Genomic DNA, 26,504 nt, shown 5'->3' with positions numbered 1-26,504 from the left:
GGGAGGGGCAGAGGAAGAGAAGCATTCAAGCATTCAGCCCTGAGTGTGGAGCCGAATGTGGGGTTCAGTTCCATGACCCTGAGTTCATTACCTGAGTCAAAATCAAGAGTCGAGTGCTTAACAGACTGAGCTACACAAGCACTCCTCAAAACCACATTTATGTTCTTAAAATGTATAATGCCCATTTTTAAAGACATTCGTTTGCCATGTATATTATATGTATCATTTTTTAATTTCACATGCAACTTTTTATTGCTTACTGGTTTATGGGTTTTGGTTTTTCTTTTTTGCAATTCATTTGATTTAACATGTTTTCTTTAGCAACTTTATATAGCTAGTTTCAAATTATCCTCATTAATAGGTGGGAGCATATGCACAGATAATACAAAATAGTTGGATATCTCTATTTTTTCAAGACTATATCATGTGATTATTATAGTAGCATCACCTCCTTCATAGCACCAGCAACTAATTGGGGCACTTGGGTGGCTCAGTGGTTGAGCGTTTGCCTTTGCGTCAGGTCATGGTCTGGGGTCCTGCATTAGGCTCCCCAAAAGGAGCCTGCTTCTCCTTCTGCCTATGTCTCTGCCTCTCTCTGTGTGTCTCTCATGAGTAAATAAATAAAAATCTTTTAAAAAAGACTAGCAACCAATTTACTTTGCAAGCATATTATATACAAAGTATTGATGGGAGGACAAGAAAGTATACATTTTGAAGAATTTTTTCCATAGAAATTTCATATTCACTCAGTTTACCATTTAGTATTTATATATTTATGTATTTATTTATTTACTTTTTAGTTTACCAACTTAATAATCAGTTACTCAAAACTTCATGATCCTGAAGCATTAAAGTTTATTGCCATGTTACTGTAATGGGATTTGAACTCAAGTAAAATTAGTTTTGATATTTTTTACTTAAAAGTATTATTTGGAGTTTATATAATTAAATTTTTTAGCCTAACCCTAGTATGTTGGTGTATTTTGAACTCAAAATTTCAGATCTAGTAACAGGGACAGTAATATTTTACATGAATTTTGAATAAAGGACATTACTATTTGAATTGTCTGTTCGATTATCATTCCTCATCAGTAAGCATAATACTAATTCATAGGTCATCACTAAATATAATTTTATCAAGAACAATAAGTGTTCAAGTGAATACCATATTCTCAGCATCACCATTTAGTAAGCTGATTTGACTTGTCAGTCTCTCGGGAGGTATTTATTTGGAAGGGAAGGAGATGGCAAGTGGAGAATTTGGAGTGTTCCCCAAAATTTATGTATGCCAGCAAAAAGTATGGTTACATCTAGGCTACCCTGTGCTGTAGCTCACAGGACCACCTTGGTCTCCCAGAATCCAACTGGAGTAGCACCTATCTTCTTGTGTGTCAATGCTGATGTAATAAGGTGTTGCTGGTTATTCATTTTAGTAGTTTCTGCTTAAAAAGGAACTTGCAGTTACGTAGGATAAGTCTAGAGAACTAATACATAGCATGATGACTATAGTTAATAACTTAATTATTGTAACTTATGTATTCTACAGAGTACTTAATTTTTACTATAAAAATTTATTTTTATAAGATTTTATTTATTTGAGAGTTAGATACAAACAGGGGCAAAGGGCAGAGAAAGAGCAGACTACCTGCAGAGCAGGGAGTTCAAGACCCCAGGATCATGTCCTGAGCCAATGGCAGATGCTTAACCAACTGAGCCACCCTATAAAAATTATCTTGTCTACAGAATACCTCCAGGCCCCAACAACACCCTAGAAATTTTCTTGAATTTCCCAGGGGAACTATACAAATTCTAAAATTTTCCTACAAAAGAAGGCCCTTTAAATCTGTTGTGTTCAATAAGGAGATGACATTGTCTATGTGGGAGATATGCTCTGAATACAGACCTATCTTGACATCTTTCTTATATGAATTCTTTGTTGTTGATCAGCATTCCAAGTAGTATCAATTCATACCTTACTGAAATTCCATTTGTTGTTTCCACAGATTTCAGGAAACCTTACTGTGCCTTGGATTACAGGGTGTTCTAGAAAAAGAGCAGTAAGTAATATTTTATTTAAAGCAGCAAGCAGGGTTTTACCCTGTGCTGTTGATAAGAATGACATTGAGAAAATTGTCATGATATTTGTAAAGTTGGCAAAATTGAATCTCAATAAGACAGCATTATCTCAAAGGACATATTTTGAGATCATATTTATATATATTACCTATGTAACCTTAACTAAAATGTAATCAGTAAACCATCTAAACTTTGACCAGGTTTTTGCAATTTTAAAAAGCACTCTAAGGTAATAAATGATATAGGTGAAATAGATAAAGGAAATTAAGAGGTACACTTATCATAATGACCATTGATTAATGTGTAGAATTGTTGGATCATTATAGTGTACACTATATAGTGAAACTGATATAACAATATATATTAATTATATATCAATAAAAAGATAATTAATAAAGTATCATGTTTTTACATCTAATTATCCCAGTTAATTTGATCATATAATTGAGTCATGATTGATATAAATATCTCAATCAAAATTAAGAAATTCACATTACTATTTATTATTAGTGCATTTTGGGATTTAGAAGCAATGAGTAACTAGTATTTTAAGTCTTATTTCGCTTTTCTGACTTCCTACTACAGTTTTTGCGATTTGTGTAATATTAATATTGAAAAAACATTAAAATTGTGTTTTCTCAAAGAATCTTACTCATTTGGTCTACATATGACCTATACATCTATATAAAAGGAGAATATATATATAAAAGGAGAATTATAGACCAATATCCCTGATGAACATGAATGCAAAAATTCTCACCAAGATACTAGCCAATAGGATCCAGCAGTACATTTAGAGGATTATTCACCATGTCCAAGTGGGATTTATCCCTGGGATGCAAGGGTGGTTTAACATTCATAAAACGACTTTGCAATCACTTCAATAACATAAAACACAAAAACCATATTATCCTTTGAGTAGGAGCAGAGAAAGCATTTGACAAAATACAGCATCAATTCCTGAACAAAAGTCTTTAGAGTGTAGGGATAGAGGGAACATTCCTCAATATCATAAAAGCCATTTATGGAAAGCCCACAGTGAATATCATTCTCAATGGGGAAACACTGGGAGCCTTTCCCCTAAGATCAGGAACACGACAGGGATGTCCACTCTCATTGCTGTTATTCAACATAGTACTAGAAGTCCTAGCCACAGCAGACACAAAAAGAAAGAAAAGGCATTCAAATTGGCAAAGAAGAAGTCAAACTCTCCCTGTTTGCAGATGATGTGATACTGTTTTCTATAAAACCCAAAAGACTCTATTCCAAGATCACTAGAACCCATACAGCAATTCAGCAGTGTGGCAGGGTACAGTGTGGCAGTGGTATTTCTATACACTAACAATGAGACTGAAGAAAGAGAAATTAAGGCACCCAAAACCATTAGATATTTAGGAATAAATCTAACCATAGAGGTAAAGTAACTATACTCCCAATACTACAGAACACTTATGAAGAAATCAAGGAAGATGTAAAGAGATGGAAAAACATTCCTTTCTCATGGATTGGAAGAATAAATATTTTAAAAATGTCTATGCTACCCAGAGCAATTTACACATTCAATGCAATCCCTATCAAAATACCATGGACTCTCTTCACAGAGTTGGAAAAAATAATCCTAAGATATGTATGGAATCAGAAAAAAACCCTGAATAGCCAGACAAATGTTGAAAATGAAAACTAAGGCTGGGGGCATCACAATGCCAGACTTGACACTACGTTATTAAGTTGTAATCATCAAGAGAGTATGGTACTGACACAAAGACAGACACATAGATGAATGGAACAGAACAGAGAACCCAGACATGGATCCTCAACATTGTGGTCAACTCATCTTTGACAAAGGAGTAAAGAATATCCAGTGGAAAAAAGACAATCTCTTCAATAAATGGTGTTTGGATAATTGGACAGCCACGTGCAGAAGAATGAAACTGGACCATCTCTTACACCATACACAAGAATAAACTCAAAATGGTTGAAAGATATAAATGTGAGACAAGAATCGATCAAAATCCTAGAAGAGAACAGGCAACACTGTTTTGAACTTGGCCACAGCAACTTCTTGTGAGACACATCTATGAAGGTAAGGGAAACAAAAGCAAAAATGAACTATTGGGACTTTGTCAAGATAAAATGTTTCTGCACAGTAAAAGAAACAGTCAACAAAACTAAAAGACAACATACACAATGGGAATAGATAATTGCAAGTGACATATCAGCTACACAGATTTCCAAGATCTATAAAGAACTTATCAAACTCAATACCCAAGAACAGTCAAGAAATGAGCAGAAGATATGAACAGACTATTTCTCAAAAAAAGACCTACACATTTCCAACAAGCACGTGAAAAATTGCTTCACATTCCTTGCCACTTTACGCCGGTGAAAATGGCTAAAATTAGTATGACAGGAAACAACAAATGTTGACCAGTTGTGGAGAAAGGAGAACCTTCTTGCACTGTTGGTGGGAATGTAAGCTGGTACTGCCACTCTGGAAAAACAGTGTGGAGATTCCTTAAGAAGTTAAAAATAGAGCTACCCTATGACCCAGGTATTGAACTACTGGGTATTTACACCAAAGTTACATACAGGTGTAGTGAATTGACAAAAATCCTGCACCCCAATGTTCATAGTAGCAACATCCACGATAGCCACTGTGGAAGGAGCTGATATGTCCTTTGAAAAATGAATGGGTAAAGAAGATATTATACATATACACACATATCTATCTATCATCTATCTATCATCTATCTATCTATCTATCTATCTATCTATCTATCTATCTATCATCTACATACACACACACACACACACACAATAGAATATCATTCAGCCATCAGAAAGGACAAATACCTGCCATTTACACTGACATGGATGGAAATGAAAGGTATTTCACTTCGTGAAATATGTCAGTCTGAGAAAGACGATCATTATATGGTTTCACTTACATGTGGAATATATGAAATAGTGAAAGAGACCAATGTCAGTCCAATTTTATACTGTGTCCTTTTTTTAAAAAATGATTTTATTTATTAATGAGAGACACAGAGAGAGAGAGAGGCAGAGACAAGGCAGAGAGAGAAACAGGCCACATGCAGGAAGCCTGACGTGGGACTCGATCCCGGGTCCCCAGGATCACACCCCGGGCCGAAGGCATTGCCAAACCTCTGGGCCAGTGGGGCTGCCCAAAATATGGCCTTAATACCTATCATCCATCTAACCCCTATCCCGCTCACCAATCTCCATCAACCCTCAGTTTGTTCTCTATTTTTTAGAATCTCTTTTGGTTTGTTTCCCTCTCTTATTTTCCCCTACCAATTTGGTCATCTGTTTCATTTTCTAAATTCCACATTAGTGAAATCAAATGGTACTTTTCTTTCTCTGACCAATTTAATTCACTTAGCATAATACATTCTTGTTCTATCCACGTTGTTTCATATGGCAAGATTTCATTTTTGTATTAGCTGAGTAATATTCATTTATATATGCATACATATGTATGTATACACACATGTATATACATGTACATAAATCTCACATCTTTATCCATTCATTATTCGATGAATATTTGGGTTGTTTTCATTGTTGGCCTATTGTTGATAATGCTGCTGTAAACATTGGGGAGAATATACACGTTCAAATTTATATTTTTGTATCACTTACTTAAATGCCCAGTAGTGCAATTACTAAATCACAGGATAGTTCTCTTTTTTTACTGTTTGAGCAACCTCCATACTGTTTTCCAGAATGCCATTACCAGTTTGCATTCCCACTGACAGTTTCTCTTTCCCACCAGAAAGTTTCTCTTTCTCCCCATCTTTGACAATATCTGTTGTTTCCTGAGTTGTTAAATATATTCATTCTGATAGATGTGAAGTGGTATCTCACTGTAGTTTTGGCTTGTATTTCCCTGATGATGAGTGATGTCAAACATGTTCTTTTTTAAAGATTTTGTTTATTCATGAGAAACAGAGAGAGGCAGAGACATAGGCAGAGGGAGAAGTAGGCTTCCTGTGGGGATCCTGATTCAGGACTTGATCCCGGGACACAGGGATCACAGCTTGAGCCAAAGGCAGACACTCAACAACTGAGCCACCCAGGCACTCCCGAGCATGTTTTAATATCTGAATGTCTTCTTTGTAAAAGGATCTATTCATCTCTTCTGTCCATTTCTTAACTGGATTATTTGTTTTTTTAGATGTTGTGTTTGGTAAGTTCCTTATAGGTTTTGGATACTAACCCTTTATCATATATTATGCAAATATCTTCCATGGGCTGCCTTTTTGCTTTATTGATTGCTTCTCTCTACATTAAAACTATGTACTACATGCTGGCTAACTGGATTTAAAATAATAAATTAAAAAATACCACCAGCATTTTTCACAGATCTATAACAACAGTCCTAAAATTTGTATGGAACCAAAAAAGACCCTGAATAGCCAAAGCAATCCTGAAAAAGAAAACCAAAGCTTGAGACATCATGATTGCAGACACCAAGCAATATTACAAAGCTTTGATTGTCAAGACATTCTGGTACAGGCACAAAAACAGACACATAGGCAATGGAACAGAATAGAAAACTCAGAATTGGACCCATAAATATATGGTCAAATAAAGTTCAACAAAGCTGAAAGAATACCCAATTTGAAAAAGACAATCTCTGCATCAAATGCTGTTGGGAAAACTGGACAGAAACATGCGGAAGAATAAACCTGGACCACTTTCCTACACTACAGAAGAAAGTAAATTCAAACCAGATGAAAAATCTAAGTGTGACACAGGAAACCATCAAAATCCTAGAGGAAAAAACAAACAAACAAACAAAAAAACAAAAACAAACAAACAAACAAAAAAACAAAATCCTAGAGGAGAACACAGGCAGCAACCTCTTCCTAGACACATCACCATAGGTAAATGAAACAAGCAAAAATGAACTAGTGGGACCTCATCAAGATAAAAAAAGCTTCTGTACAGCAAAGGAAGCAATCAATAAAACTAAAATAGACTTTAAAATAAATAATTACTAGATAAAGAGAAGTAATTATATACTGTAAAATGATATACTCACCAGGAAGACCTATCAATCCTAAAATTGTACAAAAGAAATAGATCTTCAAAATGCCTGAAGCTAAAACTGATAGAGAAGGAAGGATAATAGGCAAGTATACAATTATAGATTGGTACTTCAACACTGTCTTCTCAGAAACTGATAAAACTACGAGACAGAAAATCAATAAGGACAAAGAAGATTTGAACAACACAATCAACCAGTAAGATCTAATAAAAATATATAGAACATGTATAAAATACTCCACCCAACAAGAAGAGAACATATAGCTTTTAAAGGTCCTTGGAAAAAAAATAAAGGTCCTTGGAACATTCATCAAGATACACCTTATCCAAAACCATAAAAAAAATATCAATAGCTTTAAAAGATTGAAACCGTACATATTGTATACTCTGACTTCACTGGAATCAAACTAGAACTGAGTAACAGGAAAACAATATGAATATTAACTAATTACATATAAATTAAACAACATGATTCTAAATAATCCATGAATCAAAGAGAGAATCACAGAAGAAAATACATATAACTACACAGAAATGAAAATACAGCAATCAAAACATGTGGGATATAGCTTAAACAGTACTAAAATTTTCATTGCAACACTGCATACTAACATTGGAAATGAGGAAAGGACTCAAATTGAACATCTAAGTTTGTATGTCAAGAAACTAGAAAAATGTGAACAAAACAAACCCAGAGCAAACAGAAGGCAGGAAATTAAAAGAGCAGGAATCATGGAAATTAAAATATGAAAGGGATAGATAAAATCAATGAACAAACAATATAATTCTGGGTAAAAATCAGTGAGATTGGTAAACCTTTAGCAGTTGGAAAAATACTAAACTGAAGCTAGGAACACAATTCTAAAACAATTTCAATACTCCAAGCAGGAAATGATGACCTGAATGAAGACGGTAACAGTGAGGATAAAATGAGGGAGTGAATACAATAGATGTAAAGGAGAAAAATGACTGGACTTGATAACTGATTCAATGTAGAAAGAATGAATGAGTACATGAAATCATAGGTGACTTCTAATTTTTTTCTTTATAATGGTGACTAGGAAAATGAAATTCCATTAACCAACAAAAGGAATAAAAAGGATGAATCCATTTGGGAAGACTAATATACTGTTAGAGTACTTGAGGTTTAGAGTGATTGTTAGGATGAACTATATTTCTATGTTCAATACCACTCATACACATACAGAAACAGACATGTCTTTTTTTATTTTCTTTTTTTAAAAACAGACATGTCTTTAAAGTTCCTCTTCTCTTTAGCTTCTGTCCCCAATCATCCATAATTCATGACTTTTCTTTTTTTTTTATAATAAATTTAAGTTTTATTGGTGTTCAATTTGCCAACATACAGAATAACACCCAGTGCTCATCCCGTCAAGTGCCCCCCTCAGTGCACGTCATCCATTCACCACCACCACCCACCCTCCTACACTTCCACCACCCCTAGTTCGTTTCCAAGAGTTAGGAGTCTTTGTTCTATCTCCCTTTCTGATATTTCCCACACATTTCTACTCCCTTCCATTCTATTCCCTTTCACTATTATTTATATTCCCCAAATGAAGGAGAACATACAATGTTTGTCCTTCTCCGATTGACTTACTTCACTCAGCATAATACCCTCCAGTTCCATTCATGTTGAAGCAAATGGTGGGTATTTGTCGTTTCTAATAAGTGAGTAATATCCCATTGTACACATAAACCACATCTTCTATTTTTTTAATAAATTAATTTTTATTGGTGTTCAATTTACCAACATACAGAATAACACCCAGTGCTCATCCCGTCAAGTGTCCCCCTCAGTGCCTGTCACCCATTCACCCCCACCCCCCGCCCTCCTCCCCTTCCACCACCCCTAGTTCGTTTCCCAGAGTTAGGAGTCTTTATGTTCTGTCTCCCTTCCTGATATTTCCCACACATTTCTTCTCCCTTCCTTTATATTATTCCCTTTCACTATTATTTATATTCCCCAAATAAAGAGAACATAAACTGTTTGTCCTTCTCCAATTGACTTACTTCACTCAGCATAATACCCTCCAGTTCCAACCACGTTGAAGCAAATGGTGGGTATTTGTCGTTTCTAATGGCTGAGTAATATTCCATTGTATACATAAACCACATCTTCTTTATCCATTCATCTTTCAATGGACACTGAGGCTCCTTCCACAGTTTGGCTATTGTGGACATTGCTGCTTTAAACATCAGGGTGCAGGTGTCCCGGCGTTCCATTGCATCTGAAACTTTGGGGTAAATCCCCAACAGTGCAATTGCTGGGTCGTAGGGCAGGTCTATTTTTAACTCTTTGAGGAACCTCCACACACTTTTCCAGAGTGGCTGCACCAGTTCACATTCCCACCAACAGTGTAAGAGGGTTCCCTTTTCTCTGCATCCTCTCCAACATTTGTGGTTTCCTGCCTTGTTAATTTCCCCCATTCTCACTGGAGTGAGGTGGTATCTCATTGGGGTTTTGATTTGTATTTCCCGGATGGCAAGTGATGCAGAGCGTTTTCTCATGTGCATGTTGGCCATGTCTAGGTCTTCTTCTGTGATACTTCTCTTCGTGTCTTTTGCCCGTTTCATGATTGCATTGTTTGTTTCTTTGCTGTTGAGTTTCATAAGTTCTTTATAGATCTTGGAAACTAGCCCTTTATCTGATAGGTCATTTGCAAATATCTTCTCCTATTCTGGAGGTTGTCTTTTAGTTTTGTTGACTGTATCCTTTGCTGTGTAAAAGCTTCTTATCTTGATGAAGTCCTAATAGTTGATTTTTGCTTTTGTTTCTTTTGCCTTCGTGAATGTATCTTGCAAGAAGTTACTGTGGTTGAGTTCAAAAAGGGTGTTGCCTGTGTTCTCCTCTAGGATTTTGAATGGAATCTTGTCTCACATTTAGATCTTTCATCCGTTTTGAGTTTATCCTTGTGTATGGTGAAAGAGAGTGGTCTAGTTTCATTCTTCTGCATGTGGATGTCCAATTTTCCCAGCACCATTTATTGAAGAGACTATCTTTCTTCCAATGGATAGTCTTTCCTCCTTTATTGAATATTAGTTGACCATAAATTTGAGGGTCCACTTCTGGGTTCTCCATTCTGTTCCATTGATCCATGTGTCTGTTTTTGTGCCAGTACCACAGTGTCTTGATGACCACAGCTTTGTAGTACAACCTGAAATCTGGCATTGTGATGCCCCCAGCTATGGTTTTCTTTTTTAAAATTCCCCTGGCTATTCGGGGTCTTTTCTGATTCCACACAAATCTTAAAATAATTTTTTCTAACTCTCTGAAGAAAGTCCATGGTATTTTCATAGGAATTGCATTAAACGTGTAAATTGCCCTGGGTAACATTGATATTTTCACAATATTAATTCTGCCAATCCATGAGCATGGAATATTTTTCCATCTCTTTGTGTCTCCCTCAATTTCTTTCAGAAGTGTTCTATAGTTTTTAGGGTAAAGATTCTTTACCTCTTTGGTTAGGTTTATTCCTAGGTATCTTATGCTTTTGGGTGCAATTGTAAATGGGATTGACTCCTTAATTTCTCTTTCTTCAGTCACATTGTTAGTGTATAGAAATGCCATTGATTTCTGGGCATTGATTTTGTATCCTGCCACGCTACCAAATTGCTGTATGAGTTCTAGGAATCTTGGGGTGGAGGCTTTTGGGTTTTCTATGTAGAGTATCATGTCATCGGCGAAGAGGGAGAGTTTGACTTCTTCTTTGCCTATTTGAATGCCTTTAATGTCTTTTAGTTGTCTGATTGCTGAGGCGAGGACTTGCAACACTATGTTGAATAGCAGTGCTGAGAGTGGACACCCCTGTCTTGTTCCTGATCTTAGGGGAAAGGCTCCCAGTGCTTCCCCATTGAGAATGATATTTGCTGTGGCCTTTTCGTAGATGGCTTTTAAGATGTTTAGGAATGTTCCCTCTATCCCTACACTCTGAAGTGTTTTGATCAGGAATGTATTCTGTATTTTGTCAAATGCTTTCTCTGCATCTACTGACAGGATCATATGGTTCTTGGTTTTTCTCTTGCTGATATGATGAATCACATTGATTGTTTTACAAGTGTTGAACCAGCCTTGTGTCCCAGGAATAAATCCTACTTGGTCATGGTGAATAATTTTCTTAATATACAGTTGGATCCTATTGGCTAGTATCTTGTTGAGAATTTTTGCATCTATGTTCATCAGGGATATTGGTCCGTAATTCTCCTTTTTGGTTGGTTCTTTGTCTGGTTTTGGAATTAAGGTGATGCTGGCCTCATAGAATGAATTTGGAAGTACTCCATCTCTTTCTATCTTTCCAAACAGCTTCAGTACAATAGGTATGGTTTCTTCCTTAAACGTTTGATAGAATTCCCCTGGGAAGCCATCTGGCCCTGGACTTTTGTGTCTTGGGAGGTTTTGATGACTGCTTCAATTTCCTCCCTGGTTCTTGGCCTGTTCAGGTTTTCTATTTCTTCCTGTTCCAGTTTTAGTAGTTTGGGGCTTTCCAGGAATGCGTCCATTTCTTCTAGATTGCCTAATTTATTGGCGTATAGCTGTTCATAATATGTTTTTAAAATCGTTTGTGTTTCCTTGGTGTTGGTAGTGATCTCTCCTTTCTCATTCATGATTTTATTAATTTGAATCTTCTCTCTCTTCTTTTTAATAACACTGGCTAATGGTTTATCTATCTTATTAATTCTTTCAAAGAACCAACTCTTGGTTCTGTTGATCTGTTCCAGAGTTCGTCTGGTCTCGATTTCGTTGAGTTCTGCTCGAATCTTTATTAACTCTCTTCTTCTGCTGGGTGTAGGATCTATTTGCTGTTTTTTCTCTAGCTCCTTTATGTGTAATGTTAGCTTTTGTATTTGTGTTCTTTCCAGTTTTTAAATGGATGCTTATAGTGCGATGTATTTCCCCCTCAGGACTGCTTTTGCTGCATCCAAAGATTTTGAACGGTTGTATCTTCATTCTCATTAGTTTCCAGGAATATTTTTAATTTTTCTTTAATTTCCTGGTGACCCTTTCATCTTTTAGCAGGATGGTCCTTAACCTCCACGTGTTTGAAACCCTTCCAAACTTCTTCTTGTGATTTACTTCTAGTTTCAAATCATTTTGTTCTGAAAATATCCAGGGGAGGATCCCAATCTTTTGATATTGGTTAAGACCTGATTTGTGACCCAGTATGTGGTCTATTCTGGAGAAAGTTCCATGTGCACTTGAGAAGAATGTGTATTCAGTTGAGTTTGGATGTAAAGTTCTGTAGATATCTGTGAAATCCATCTGGTCCAGTGTATCATTTAAAGCTCTCGTTTCTTTGGAGATGTTGTGCTTAGAAGACCTATCAAGTATAGAACGAGCTAGATTGAAGTCACCAAGTATAAGTGTATTATTATCTAAGTATTTCTTCACTTTGGTTATTAATAGATTTAAATATTGGCAGCTTGCACATTCGGAGCATATATATTGAGGATTGTTAAGTCCTCTTTTTGGATAGACCCTTGAGTATGAGATAGTGTCCCTCTTCGTTGCTCACTACAGTCTTCGGGGTAAATTTTAGTTTATCTGATATAAGGATGGCTACCTCTGCTTTCTTTTGAGGGCCATTTGATTGTTAAATGGTTCTCCAACCTTTTATTTTCAGGCTGTAGGTGTCCCTTTGTCTAAAATGAGTGTCTTGTAGACAGCAAATAGATGGTTCCTGCTTTTTTATCCAGTCTGAAACCCTGCACCTTTATTGGGGTCATTAATCCCGTCATGTTCAGAGTTACTATTGAAAGATATGTTTAGTGTCATCATGATATCTATTCAGTCCTTGTTTTTGTGGATTGTTCCACTGAACTTCTTCTTAAAGGGGAATTTTAAGAGTCCCCCTTAAAATTCCTTGCAGAGGTGGTTTGGAGGTCACATATTCTTTCAGTTCCTGCTTCTCTTAGAAGGTCGTTATCTCTCCTTCCATTTTGAATGAGAGCCTTGCTGGATAAAGTATTCTTGGTTGCATGTTCTTCTCATTTAGGATCCTTAAGATATCCTGCCAGCCCTTTCTGGCCTGCCAGGTCTCTGTAGAGAGGTCTACTGTTACCCTAATTCTCCTCCCCATAAAAGTCAGGGATTTCTTGTCTCTTGCTGCTTTAAGGATCTTCTCTTTATCTTTGGAATTTGCAAGCTTAAGTATTAAATGTCGAGGTTTGATCGGTTTTTATTGATTTTAGGGGGGGGATCTCTCTATTTCCTGGATCTGAATGCCTGTTTCCCTTCCCAGATTAGGAAGGTTTTCAGATATGATTTGTTCAAATACATATTCTGGACCTCTGGCCCTTTTGTCGCCCTCAGGAACCCCAATTAAACGTAGGTTTTTCTTCCTCAGGTTGTCATTTATTTCCCTTAATCTATCCTCATGGTCTTTTAATTGCCTGTCTCTTTTTTCCTCAGTTTCCCTCTTTGCCATCAACTTGTCTTCTATATCACTCACTCATTCTTCCACCTCGTTAACCCTCGTCGTTACGACTTCTAGTTTGGATTGCGTCTCATTCAATTGATTTTTAATTTCTGCCTGATTAGATCTAAATTCTGCTGTCATGAAGTTTCTTGAGTCCTTTATGCTTTTTTCTAGAGCCACCAGCAGCTGTATAATAGTGCTTCTGAATTGGCTTTCTGACATTGAATTGTAATCCAGATTTTGTAACTCTGTGGGAGAGAGGATTGTTTCTGATTCTTTCTTTTGAGGTGAGGTTTTCCTTCTAGTCATTTTGCTCAGGGAAGAGTGGTCAAAAACAAGTTGTATTGGGAAAAGGGGAAAAAGAGAGTGGAGAAAGAAGGAAAGAAAACAGAATAAGAAAAAAGAAAAAAGGAAGAAAAAAAGAAAAAAAAAGGAGAAGAAAAGGAGAAAGAAAAAGAAAGAATGAAAAAAAAAGGGTTGGGGAAGCAAATAGAAATCAAAACGAAAAATAAAAACACGGGGAGTATCTTCTGATTCTGTATACTTTAAGTCTCTTGACTTCCCCTGGAACTTGTCCGTCTAGCTGGTCTTCTGGGGGAGGGGCTGTTGTGCTGATTTTCAGGTGTTAGCACTTGGGAGAGCTGCTCTGCCCCCTGCCTGGTGCAGGGCTCAGTGGGGTTTGTTCACCCTGTGAGGCCCCAGGAGCAACATCCCGCAGTGGCGGCAGCCAGCTCTGGAGCCCTGGATTCACCTCCCACAGAACTACGGAGCTCTCAGTCTGGGAAGATTGGTGCAGCTCCTGCTTCTCTGGGACGGGGCTCTCTTGCCATGGGGTCAGGCACTCGCCCGGCCTTAGCCAGGCTCCTCATGGCGCCCTTCCCCCTTGGATGCCTTTTGTTTCTTTATTTCTTTTTTCCCCGTCTTCCTACCTTGATAGAAGTGTGAACTCTTCTCACTGTAGCATTCCAGCTGTTCTCTCTTTAAATATCAGGCCGAATTCGTAGATTTTCGGGATGATTTGAAGGTTATCTAGGTAATTTGGTGGGGACAGGTGATTTGGGGACCCTACTCTTCCCGCATCTTGCCCCTCCTCCTCATGACTTTTCTCTGTCAGTTTATGTGACACCAATAATCTAATGTCAATGCTGTAGAAATAATCTGGAACCCATGTCTTTATTTCACTTCATCTCATTTTTCTCAACTTACTTTCTCTTAAAACATATTCTACTAGATGAAGACTGAGAATGGGAATTCTGAATCACATCTGCCATTTGTTCATTCAATTCATATTTTGATTAGAGTGCTTACCACTAGCACATGCAGCTAGACTGTTGCTTACTTTGAATGTGCCTAATGCAGCTGAGGAACTAAATTTTCACACTTTTATTTCATTATTTTAAATTAAAATTTAAAATCTGATGCATCAATTTCCACTTCTGACCTATATAGAATAATACTGGATTTATGTTCCTACCTGAAATAACTGGAAAACTGACCTAAATATATGAATCAAAAATGTTCAAAACACTGGACACCTGGCATTAGTTATCTATTGCTGCGTAACAAATTGCCACAATCTTAGTACTTAAAATAATATGCATCTATTATCTCACCATTTCTGTGAGTCAGGAGTCCAGGCATACCTTAGCTGGATTTCATGCTTAAGGTCTCACAAGGATGCTAATTAAGGGGGTGGCTAGATTGTATTCACATGTAGGGGCTTGAATGAAAATGAATATACTTTTAACTTCACACATATTGTTGGAACAATACATTCTTTGTGAGTCTGAGGCTTTGGCATATTGTTGGTTTTTACGTAGACGTTACTCTCATATCCTAGAAGAGGCTTCCTACAGTTCTAGTGGGCATTTCTTAGTTCCTAGAGTTTATCCACAGGTCCTATATGCCTCTCACAGTTTCTTGTCATATAGGTTTTTAAAAATATTTCCACTTATGTTTTCAAGCAATCAAGGAGTGTCTCTAGAATCTAGAGTGAGTCTGCTAGCAAGACAAAGTACCTTATAATGTAACATTATTATAAGAGTGACATCCGGTCATTTTTACTATATTCTGTTGGTTAGCAGCAGATTGCAAATCCCTCCCATATTAAGAGGAAGAGATTATACAAAGATATGAATACCAGGTGGTAGGATAATGAGGTTGCCACCTTAGAGACTACCACAGCAATGAACAATAGTGATGCTAAAGCTTCCTGGCATTTATTACTATCTTCAGAAACCTACTAGACTCTGATGTAGGGAGGAAAAGCCCAAGTGGAGCCTAAACGGACTCCTTCAGTTGAAAAGATGGAACTTTTTTAGGCCAGGGAGAACAAAATGACTAAAATTTGCTGGACAGACTATTGGAGTGGAGAGAGCTACACATAGAGAGAATTCAGGAAATCTGCAGAAGCTTATCCTTGAATAGTCAACTGAATACTGGTTACCCCTGTGTATGGAGAAACTAAGTCTGGAAAAAGACCCATCTGAAAAGATTAGAAATGTGTTAGTGTTCATATGGGCCAGGAATAGTGACTTTTCCTACCAACCATACTGGAAAACAATTCATGAGCCATTGAACCATTTTGTAAGGCACACAAAAAGCTCATTGTAAACTATATACTGCTCATATTCTCCCTAACAAATCCTAAAAGCAAGTCAGTTTCCAAGTAACCCAGAACAAATTTAAGTATTTATGGAAATTTAAAAATATATAGCACTAAACAAGGTAAAATTTACAGCGCCTGTCATTCATCAAAAACTACCAGAAAAAGAAGCAAAGGAAAACATGGAGAAGTAGGAAAATATGCCCCTTGATAAGTAGAAAAAATAGTTAAAGTAAAATGACCCCGAATTGACACATGCTAGAATTAGCACAAGAGGATATGAGTGCAGTTATTTTAACTGTATTTTATATGTTTTAGAAATTAAATGGAGATGTGTGAGATATTAAAAAAAACAAATAAAACTTCTAGAGATAAAACCTACAATGTTTAAAGTGGGGGGAAAACATGGGATGGAATTAATGGAAACATATATTGCAAAAGAAAACGTCAGTGAGTTTTAAGGGACAACAATTCAAAATACCAAAGTGAAATGGAAAGAAAATATTAAAAGAGGAGCATCAGTCATCTGTGAGAGAATTTCAAGTAGCCCAATATATCTTGTAATTGAAGTCTCTCAAAGAGTTGGAGAGGAGACAGAAAAATATTTGAATAAATAATATATTAAAATGTTCCAAATTTGATGTAACTATAAACACACAGACTCAAGAAGCTCAAAGAAGCTTAAGTACAAGAAATACAAAGGCACATCACAAAAATTTTTAATACTAATGATAAAGAGAAAAATTAAAAAGCTGCCAGAGAAAGATGTTATGAACAGAGAAAAGATAGTATCAGGTTTTTCATGAGAAACAATACGGTGATAAGACAGTGGCACAGTACTTTTATTAAATCACTGGAAGAAAAACTCAATCAGACTGTTTTACCAACTAGAATATCATTCACAACTGATCATGAAATAAGGACTTTTTTCCAGATATATATCAATTGAAAGACTTCATCAAGCAGTTTGGATCCAGTGGAGTTTATCCCAGCAATACACGTTTAGTTTAACATTAAAAAATCAACATAGTCATGACACTACCAAATAAAAAGAATATTTATGTGGTTATATCAATTGAGGCAGAAAGAACATCTGACAAAATCTAACATCCATTATTGATAAACACTCAGAAAACTGTAAGTAGAAGGGAACTTCCTCAACTTTATAAATTGCATGCACAAAATACCTATACTTAACATCATACTTGATTTTGAAAAGCCGAGTGATTCCTTGCTAAGGTCAAATACAAAACATAGATACCCACTCTCACCACTTACATAGGTGTTGGGAATTATAGACAGTGCTGTAAGACAAGAAAAAAATATTCAAATTGGAAGGAAGAATTGAAAGTGAAATTATAGACAGTGCTGTAAGACAAGAAAAAAATATTCAAATTGGAAGGAAGAATTGAAAGTATCCTTATTCCTAGATGATATGATCATTTATTTAGATAATTCAATAGAATTCATAAATTTCAACTAGAATTCATCTATTTCAACTAGAAATAAATGAGTTTAGAAAGATATAGGATGTAAGATGTGTATTTACAATCCAAAAAATAATCAAATTGAAATTTTAAAAAATTGAAAATATCATAGAAATATTAAAAAACAAGGGATAGGGGATCCCTGGGTGGCGCAGCGGTTCGGCGCCTGCCTTTGGCCCAGGGCGCGATCCTGGAGACCTGGAATCGAATCCCACATCGGGCTCCCAGTGCATGGAGCCTGCTTCTCCCTCTGCCTGTGTCTCTGCCTCTCTCTCTCTCTCTCTCTCTCTGTGACTATCATAAATAAATAATAATAAAAAAAATTTTTAAAAGAAACAAGGGATAGACCTGACAAACTCCAAAATTAAAACAGTTACTATTTCTTGGTAAAATTTAAAGGCTTAAATTAATTAAGATATATTTCAGGATCAAGATATTTAATATTCCTAAAATCCTATTTTCTCCATATTTATCTATATATTCACAACAGCTCTAAACAAAGCACAGGTTTTTTTTTGTAGAAAATGAAAAAAAAGAAAATGAAAAAAATTACTAAAATTTATATTGTAATTCAAAGTATATACATATAATGGAATATTTCTCAGCCATTAGAAACGATGAATACCCACCATTTGCTTCAACATGGTTGGAACTAGAGGGTATTATGCTGAGTGAAGTACGTCAATCAGAGAACAATCATCACATGGTTTCACTCATATGGGGAATATAAAAATTAGTAAAGGGATTATAGGACAAAGGAGAGAAAATGAGTGGGAGAAATCAGAGAGGGTGACAGAACATGAGAGACTCCTAACTCTGGGAAATGAACAATGGGTAGTGGAAGGGGAGGTGGGCACTGGGGGGGGGCACTTGACAGGATGAGCACTGGGTATTATACTATAAGTTGGCATATCGAACTCCAATAAAAAATGTACAAAAAATAAAAATATATATACACATAAAAATAAATTAGAATGAAAGAAAAACAAAGTATATAAAAAGCCAAAACAACTTCTACTTTGAAAAAAAAAACATAGCTGTATTTGGGGGAGAGAAAGATGGCAGGAGAATAGGGGAAGCCTAGACTTAACTCACCCCATGAACATAACTAGATATCTATCAAATCATCCTAAATGTCACAGAAATAGATCTGAAGATTGAGACAAAAGTCTCCACAACTAAAGGGAGAGGGGAGGCCACACTGAAGAAGGTAGGAAGTGCAGACATATAGTTTAGGGGAGAAATGAATCATATGCATCATTCAGGGCAAGGAGTTGTGGTCATGGAGAAGCGTGAGACACGGAGAAGCACATGGGAACCTATAAGGAGAACGTTTCCCCAAAGCCACTGATTTGGAAAATGAGGGGCCTGAATTTCATGAGTTCTTGCAAACAGCAAGGCTTAAAGCCTGGAATTTTAAAGGTCAGTGCGCTTGGCTGGGATAGAGCCCAAAGAGCACTGCCCTGCTCCTGGAGAAAAGGCAGGCAAACAACCCAGGGAGAGACAGCATGGAAACAGTAATCAGAGAGTGCCTGGAGCCACAGGGAGGAGATTATTTGCTCTTCTCCAAGTGTATCCTTGTCAGGCACTATTCAGAGACACCTCTCCAGAAACAAAGGAGCTGGCTTGTGCAATTTCCTTACCCCAACCTTCAGCATAAACACAGAGCCCCTGTGTGAAGCAGTGCAGTGCTGACACTGGCTGCCTAACTTGTATACCCCAAGCACCACATTCTTGTGATCTAGTGGGACTGCACTTATCAGTCATGCATCCTTCAATCCCAGAACAGCATCCTCCATCCCCTGAAGAGCAGCACAAACACATACACACACCACATCTCTTGCCCACAGAGTTCTTCTGGTCCTCAGGTATGGTGAAGTTAGGGACAGGTCTCATTTTACAAGCAGACCAGTGCACACCTAGTTAAAACTTGACACATACAGACCAGGGACCAAACACTGCCCAAAACAGTCAAGAAGGGCCTCAGCAGAGAACTGGCCCGAAAGATAGAGCAGCCAAAACACAAAAGCAAAGCACATGCAGCACACAACAGAAACACTCTGAAGTGCCAGGTGACGGACAATACATGGCCTCTAATTCATAAAGGCATTACACTTGGAAAAAGGAAAAAAAGTGGCTTTTTGACACACAGTAAAAGGCATAGACTTAAAAAATGCCAAGACAGAAGAATTCTTCCCAAATGAAAGAACAAGATAAGATCATGGCCAGAGATCTAAGCAAAATAGAATTAACATGACTGATGGAAAAATTATAGCAATAATGACAAGGTACTAGCTGGGCTTGAGAAAACAATGGAAGACATCAGTGAGACCCTTACACAGAGATAAAAGAGTTAATCAGAGAGGAAAGATACGATAAATGAGATGGGAACCAAGCACAATGCAATGAACAGCAAGCTGGATGAAACAGAGGAACAAATTAATGACTTAGATTACAAAATAATGAAAAATAATTAAGCTGAACAAAAGAGAAAAAAGATTTATGAGAACACAATAATAGATTTAGGGAACTCAGTGAGTCCATCAAATGTAATAGCATTCATATTTTGCAGGCACAGACTTAGAAGAGAGGAATAAGAGAGGAGAAATTTTATTTCAGAAAACAATAGCTGAAAACTTCTGTAATCTGGGCAAGAACACTTAAATCATCCACAATAGTCAAACTGTGGTAGGAGCCTCAGTATCCATCGAAAGATGAATGGATAAAGAAGATGTGGGGATATGTATACAATGGAATATTACTCAGCCATTAGAAACGATAAGTACCCACCATTTGCTTTGAGGTGGATGGAACTGGAGGGTATTATGCTGAGTGAAATAAGTCAATTGGAGAAGGACAAAAATTATATGGTCTCATTCATTTGGGGAATATAAAAAATAGTGAAAGGGAACAAAGGGGAAAGGAGAGAAAATGAGTGAAAATATCAGTGAGGGTGACAAAACATGAGAGACACCTAACTCTGGGAAACGAACAAGGGGTAGTGGAAAGAGAGGTGGGACTGGGGTTGGGGTGACTGGGTGATGGGCACTGAGGGGGACACTTGGCGGGATGAGCACTGGGTGTTATGCTATATGTTGGCAATTTGAACTCCAATAAAAAATAAATATGAAAAAAAAGAACACAAACATCCAGATACAGTAGTCACAGAGAACTCCCATCAAAATCAACAAAAGCATGTCCACACTAAGGCATATGTCATTAGATTTGCAAAGTATAATGTTAAGGAAAAACATATTAAGTGCAATAAGACAAAAAAAAGTTCTTAACTTACAAGGGAAGACGCATTAGGCTAGCTGCAGATATCTCAACAGAAACTTGGCAAGCTAGAAGGGAGTAGTATTATATATTCAACATGATAAATGGGAAAAATCTGCCGCTAAAAATACTCTATCCAGCAAGGCTATCATTTAGAATAGATGGAGAGATACAGTTTCACAGAAAAAAAACTAAGAGTTCATGACTACAAAGTTAGCCCCGCAAGAAATATTAAAGGGGACTCTGAGAGGAAAGGAGAGACCAACAATGACAAAAACAAAGGATCAGAGAAAATCTGCAGAAACAATGATAAAACAAATAATAAAATGGCACTAAATATATATCTATCTCCAATTACTCTGAATGTAAATGAACTAAACACTCAAATCAAAAGATATAGGGTGTCAAAATGGTTAAGAAAACAAGACCCATCTATATAATACATATAGTAGACTCATTTTAGACCTAAAGACACCTGCAAATTGAAAGTAAGGGGATGGAGAAACATTTATCATTGCAAATGGAAATCAAAGGAAACCTGGAATAGCAATACTTAAGTCACACAAGCTAGATTTTTAAACCAGACTGTAACAAGAGATGCAGAAGGATACTATATCCTGATAAAAGGAACTATCCAACAAGAAGATCTAACAATTGTAAATATTCATGCCCCTAACATGACAGCACCTAAATATATAAAACAATTAACAACAAACACAAAAGAACTAATTGATATAAAATAATAGTAAGGAACTTTAACAGCTCATTAACATCAGTGGATAGATCATCTAAGCAGAAAGCAGTAGCTTTGAATGACATACTGGACTGGATGGACTTAGCAGATATATTCAAAATATTTCATGCTAAAACAACAGAATACACATTCTTTTCAATTGTGCATGGAACATTCTCTAGAATATATCACATACTAACAACAGAGGCCTAAAGAAATGCAATACTTTTGAATTCCTACCATGGGTATTTTCTGACCACAATGCTATGAAAATAGAAGTCAGGGGATCCCTCGGTGGCGCAGCGGTTTGGCGCCTGCCTTTGGCCCAGGGCGCGATCCTGGAGACCCGGGATCGAATCCCACGTCGGGCTCCCGGTGCATGGAGCCTGCTTCTCCCTCTGCCTGTGTCTCTGCCTCTCTCTCTATCTCTCTGTGACTATCATAAATAAATAAAAATAAAAAAAAAAAAAAAAAAAAAAAGAAGTCAACCACAAGAAAAAATCTGAAAAGATCATAAATAGAGGGAGGTAAAAAAACATGCTACTAAACAATGAATGGATGAAACAAGAAATCAAGGAACAAAAAAACTACATGGAAACATATGAAAATGAAACACAGTGGCCCAAAACCTTTACAATTCAGCAAAAGCAGTCCTAAGAGGGAAATATATAGCAATACAGGCCCACCTCATGAAGCAAGAAATATCTAAAATAAACAACATAAACTTACACATAAAAGAGAATGAAAAAGAACAAATGAATCCTAAACATGGCAGAAGGAAGGAAATAGTAAAAATTAGAGCAAAAATGATATAAAAAATTAAAAGTACAATAATATAATAAATCAAAGAAACTGGGATCTAGTTCCTTGAAAAAATTAATAAAATTGCTGAGTCTCTAGCCAGACTTATCAAAAAGAAGAGAAAAAGGTCCCAAATAAATAAAACCACAAATGAAGAGGAGAAATAGCAACCAACACCACAAAATACAATTATAAGAGAATATTATGGAAAAATCTATGCCAACACATTACACAACCTGGAAGAAATGGACAAATTTATTGACACATATAAACAACCAAAACAGAAACTGGAAGACAGAAAACTTGAGCAGACTGATAACCAGCACAGAAATTTAATCAGTAATCAAAAATCTCCCAAGAAACAAAAGTACTGTCCCAGAGGACCTCACAGGTGAATTCTGCAAAACATATAAAAAACAGTAATACCTTATATGCAGCTGATGTATCACTAAATTCGAAATGTGAAACAATACACTATATGCTAACTAATTTGAAATTATTTTATTTTTTAATTGGAGTTCAATTTGCCAACATACATAATACCCAGTGCTCGTCCCACAAAGTGCCCCACTCAGTGCCCATCACCCAGTCACCCCAACCCCCCACCCACTTCCCCTTCCACTACCTCTTGTTCATTTCTCAGAGTTAGGTGTCTCTCATGTTTTGTCACCTTCACTGATATTTTCACTCATTTTCTCTCCTTTCCTTTTATTCCCTTTCACTGTTTTTTATATTCCCCCAATGAATGAGAACATATATTTGTCCTTTTACGATTGACTTATTTCACTCAGCATAATACTCTCCAGTTCCATCCACGTCAAAGCAAATAGTGGGTATTTGTCTTTTCTAATGGCTGTGTAATATTCCATTGTGTACATATAGTGCATCTTCTTTATCCATTCATCTGTTGATGGACACTGAGGCTCCTTCCACAGTTTGGCTATTGTGGACATTTCTGCTATAAACATTGGGGTGCAGGTATCCTGCTGTTTCACTGCATTTTTATCTTTGGGCTACATCCCCAGCAGTGTAATTGCTGGGTCGTAGGGGAGGTCTATGTTTAACTCCTTGAGGAACCTCCACACAGTGTTCCAGAGTGACTGTACAGTTCACATTCCAGCCAACACTACAAGAGTGTTCCCCGATTCCACATCCTCTACAACATTTGTTGTTTCCTGTCTTGTGAATTTTCCCCATTCTCACTGGTGTGAGGTGGTATCTCATTGTGGTTTTGATTTGTATTTCCCTGATGGCCAGTGATGCGGAGCATTTTCTCATATGCTTGTTGGCCATGTCTATGTCTTCCTCTGTGAGATATCTGTTCATGTCTTTTGCCCATTTCATGATTGGATTGTTTGTTTCTTGGCTGTGGAGTTCAATATGTTCTATATAGATCTTGTATACTAGTCCTTTATCTAATAGGTCATTTGCAAATATCTTCTCCCATTCTGTAGGTTGTCGTTTAGTTTTGTTGACTTTTTCTTTTCCTGTGCAGAAGCTCCTTATCTTGATGAAGTCCCAATAGTTCATTTTTGCTTTTGTTTCTCTTGCCTTCATGGATGTGTCTTGTGAGTTGCTGTGGCCAAGGTCAAAAAGGGAGTTGCCTGTGTTCTCCTCTAGGATTTTGATGGATTCCTGTCTCACATTTAGATCTTTCATCCATTTTGAGTTTATCTTTGTGTATGGTATAAGAGAATGATCTAGTTTCATTCTTCTGCATGTAGATGTCCAATTTTCCTAGCACAATTTATTGAAGAGACTGTCTTTTTTCCAGGGAATAGTCTTTCCTGCTTTGTCAAATATTAGTTGACCATAAAGTTGAGGGTGCACTTCAGGATTCTCTATTGTGTTCCATTGATCTATGTGTCTGTTTTTGTGCCAGTACCACAGTGTCTTGATGACCACAGCTTTGTAGTACAACCTGAAATCTGGCATTGTGATGCCCCCAGCTATGGTTTTCTTTTTTCATATTCCCCTGGCTATTCGGGGTCTTTTCTGCTTCCACACAAATCTTAAGATGATTTGTTCCAACTCTCTGAAGAAAATCCATGGTATTTTGATAGGGATTGCATTTAATGTGTAAATTACCCTGGGTAACATTGACATTTTCACAATATTAATTCTTCCAATCCATGAGCATTGAATATTTTTCCATTACTTGTGTCTTCCTCAATTTCTTTCAGAAGTGGTCTGTAGTTTTTAGAGTATAGATCCTTTACCTCTTTGGTTAGGGTTATTCCTAGGTATCTTATGCTTTTGGGTGTCATTGTAAATGGGATTGACTCCTTAATTTCCCTTTCTTCAGTATCATTGTTAGTGTAGAGTAATACCTCTGATTTCTGGGCATTTATTTTGTATCCTGCCACACTGCTGAATTGCTGTATGAGGTCTAGCAATCTTGGGGTGGAGTCTTTTGGGTTTTCTATGGACAGTATCATGTCATCTGCAAAGAGGAATAGGTTGGCTTCTTCTTTGCCAATTTGAATGCCTTTTTTATGTCTTTTTGTTGCCTGATTGCTGAGGCTAGGACTTCTAGTACTATGTTGAAGAGCAGTGGTGAGAGTGGACATCACTATATTGTTCCTGATCTTAGGGGAAAGGCTCCCAGTGCTTCCCCATTGAGAATGATATTTGCTGTGGTCTTTTTGTAGATGGTTTTTAAGATGTTGAGGAATGTTCCCTCTATCCCTACACTCTGAAAAGTTTTGATCAGGAATGGATGCTGTATTTTGTCAAATGCTTTCTGTGTGTCTATTGAAAGGATCAAAGGATTCTTGTTTTTCCTCTTGCTGATATGATCAGTCACATTGATTGCTTTATGAATATTGAACCAGCCTTGCGTCTCGGGGATAAATTCACTTGGTCATAGTGAATAATCTTCTTAATGTATTGTTGGATCCTGTTGGCTAGTATCTTGTTGAGAATTTTTGCATCTGTGTTCATCAGCGATATTGGCCTATAGTTCTCCTTTTTGGTGGGGTCTTTGTCTGGTTTTGGAATTAAGGTGATGCTGGCCTCATAGAACGAGTTTGGAACCACTCCATCTCTTTCTATCTTTCTGAACAGCTTTAGTAGAGTAGCTATTGTTTCTTCTTTAAACGTTTGATACAATTCCCATGGGAAGCCATCTGGCCTTGGACTTTTGTGTCTTGGGACGTTTTTGATGACTGCTTCAATTTCCTCCCTGGTTATTGGCATGTTCAGGTTTTCTATTTCTTCCTGTTCCAGTTTTGGTAGTTTGTGGTTTTCCAGAAATGCATCCATTTCTTCTAGACTGCCTAATTTATTGGCGTATAGCTTCTCATGTAAGTTTTTAAAATCGTTTGTATTTCCTTGGTATTGGTGGTGATCTCTCCTTTCTCATTCATGATTTTATTAATTTGAGTGTTTTATCTCTTCTTTTTAATAAGGCTGGCTAATGGTTTATCTGCCTTATTAATTCTTTCAAAGAACCAACTCCTGGTTTTGTTGATCTGTTCCACAGTTCTTCTGGTCTCTATTTAATTGAGTTTTGCTCGAATCTTTATTAATTCTCATCTTCTCCTGGGTATAGGATCTATTCGCTGTTTTTTTTTTTTTTTCCAGCTCCTTTAGGTGCAAGGTTAGCTTTTGTATTTGAGTTCTTTCCAGTTTTGGAGGGATGCTTGTATTGCGATGTATTGCCCCCTTAGGACTGTTTTGCTGTATCCCAAAGATTTTGAACGATTGTATCTTCATTCTCATTAGTTCCCAGGAGTCTTTTTAATTCTTCCGTAATTTCCTGGTTGACCCTTTCATCTTTATCAGTATGGTTCTTAACCTCCACGTGTTTGAAACCCTTCCAAACTTCTTCTTGTGATTTACTTCTAGTTTCAAATCATTTTGGTCTGAAAATATGCAGGGGATGATCCCAATCTTTTGATATTGGTTAAGACCTGATTTGTGACCCAGTATGTGGTCTCTTCTGTAGAAAGTTCCATGTGCACTTGAGAAAAATGTGTATTCAGTTGCGTTTGGATGTAAAGTTCTGTAAATATCTG

At 36.8% G+C, this 26,504-nt stretch overlaps 1 protein-coding gene across 2 annotated transcripts in view; it reads left to right on the top strand.

Moving 5' to 3' along the window:
• Positions 1-26,504, top strand: part of HDX (highly divergent homeobox) — a 213,849-nt gene that overhangs the window by 79,981 nt on the left and 107,364 nt on the right. For both annotated transcript variants that reach the window (XM_026016767.2, XM_072744989.1), the window contains exon 4: positions 2,004-2,057. In XM_026016767.2, the coding sequence (XP_025872552.1) occupies positions 2,004-2,057 (54 nt within the window). The remainder of the gene's footprint in view (positions 1-2,003; positions 2,058-26,504) is intronic.

The sequence above is a fragment of the Vulpes vulpes genome, chromosome X (genome assembly GCF_048418805.1).
Source record: "Vulpes vulpes isolate BD-2025 chromosome X, VulVul3, whole genome shotgun sequence".
NCBI lineage: Eukaryota > Metazoa > Chordata > Mammalia > Carnivora > Canidae > Vulpes > Vulpes vulpes.
The sequence above is the reverse complement of the archived record's forward strand: the minus strand, read 5'-3'. Positions and strand labels throughout refer to the sequence as shown.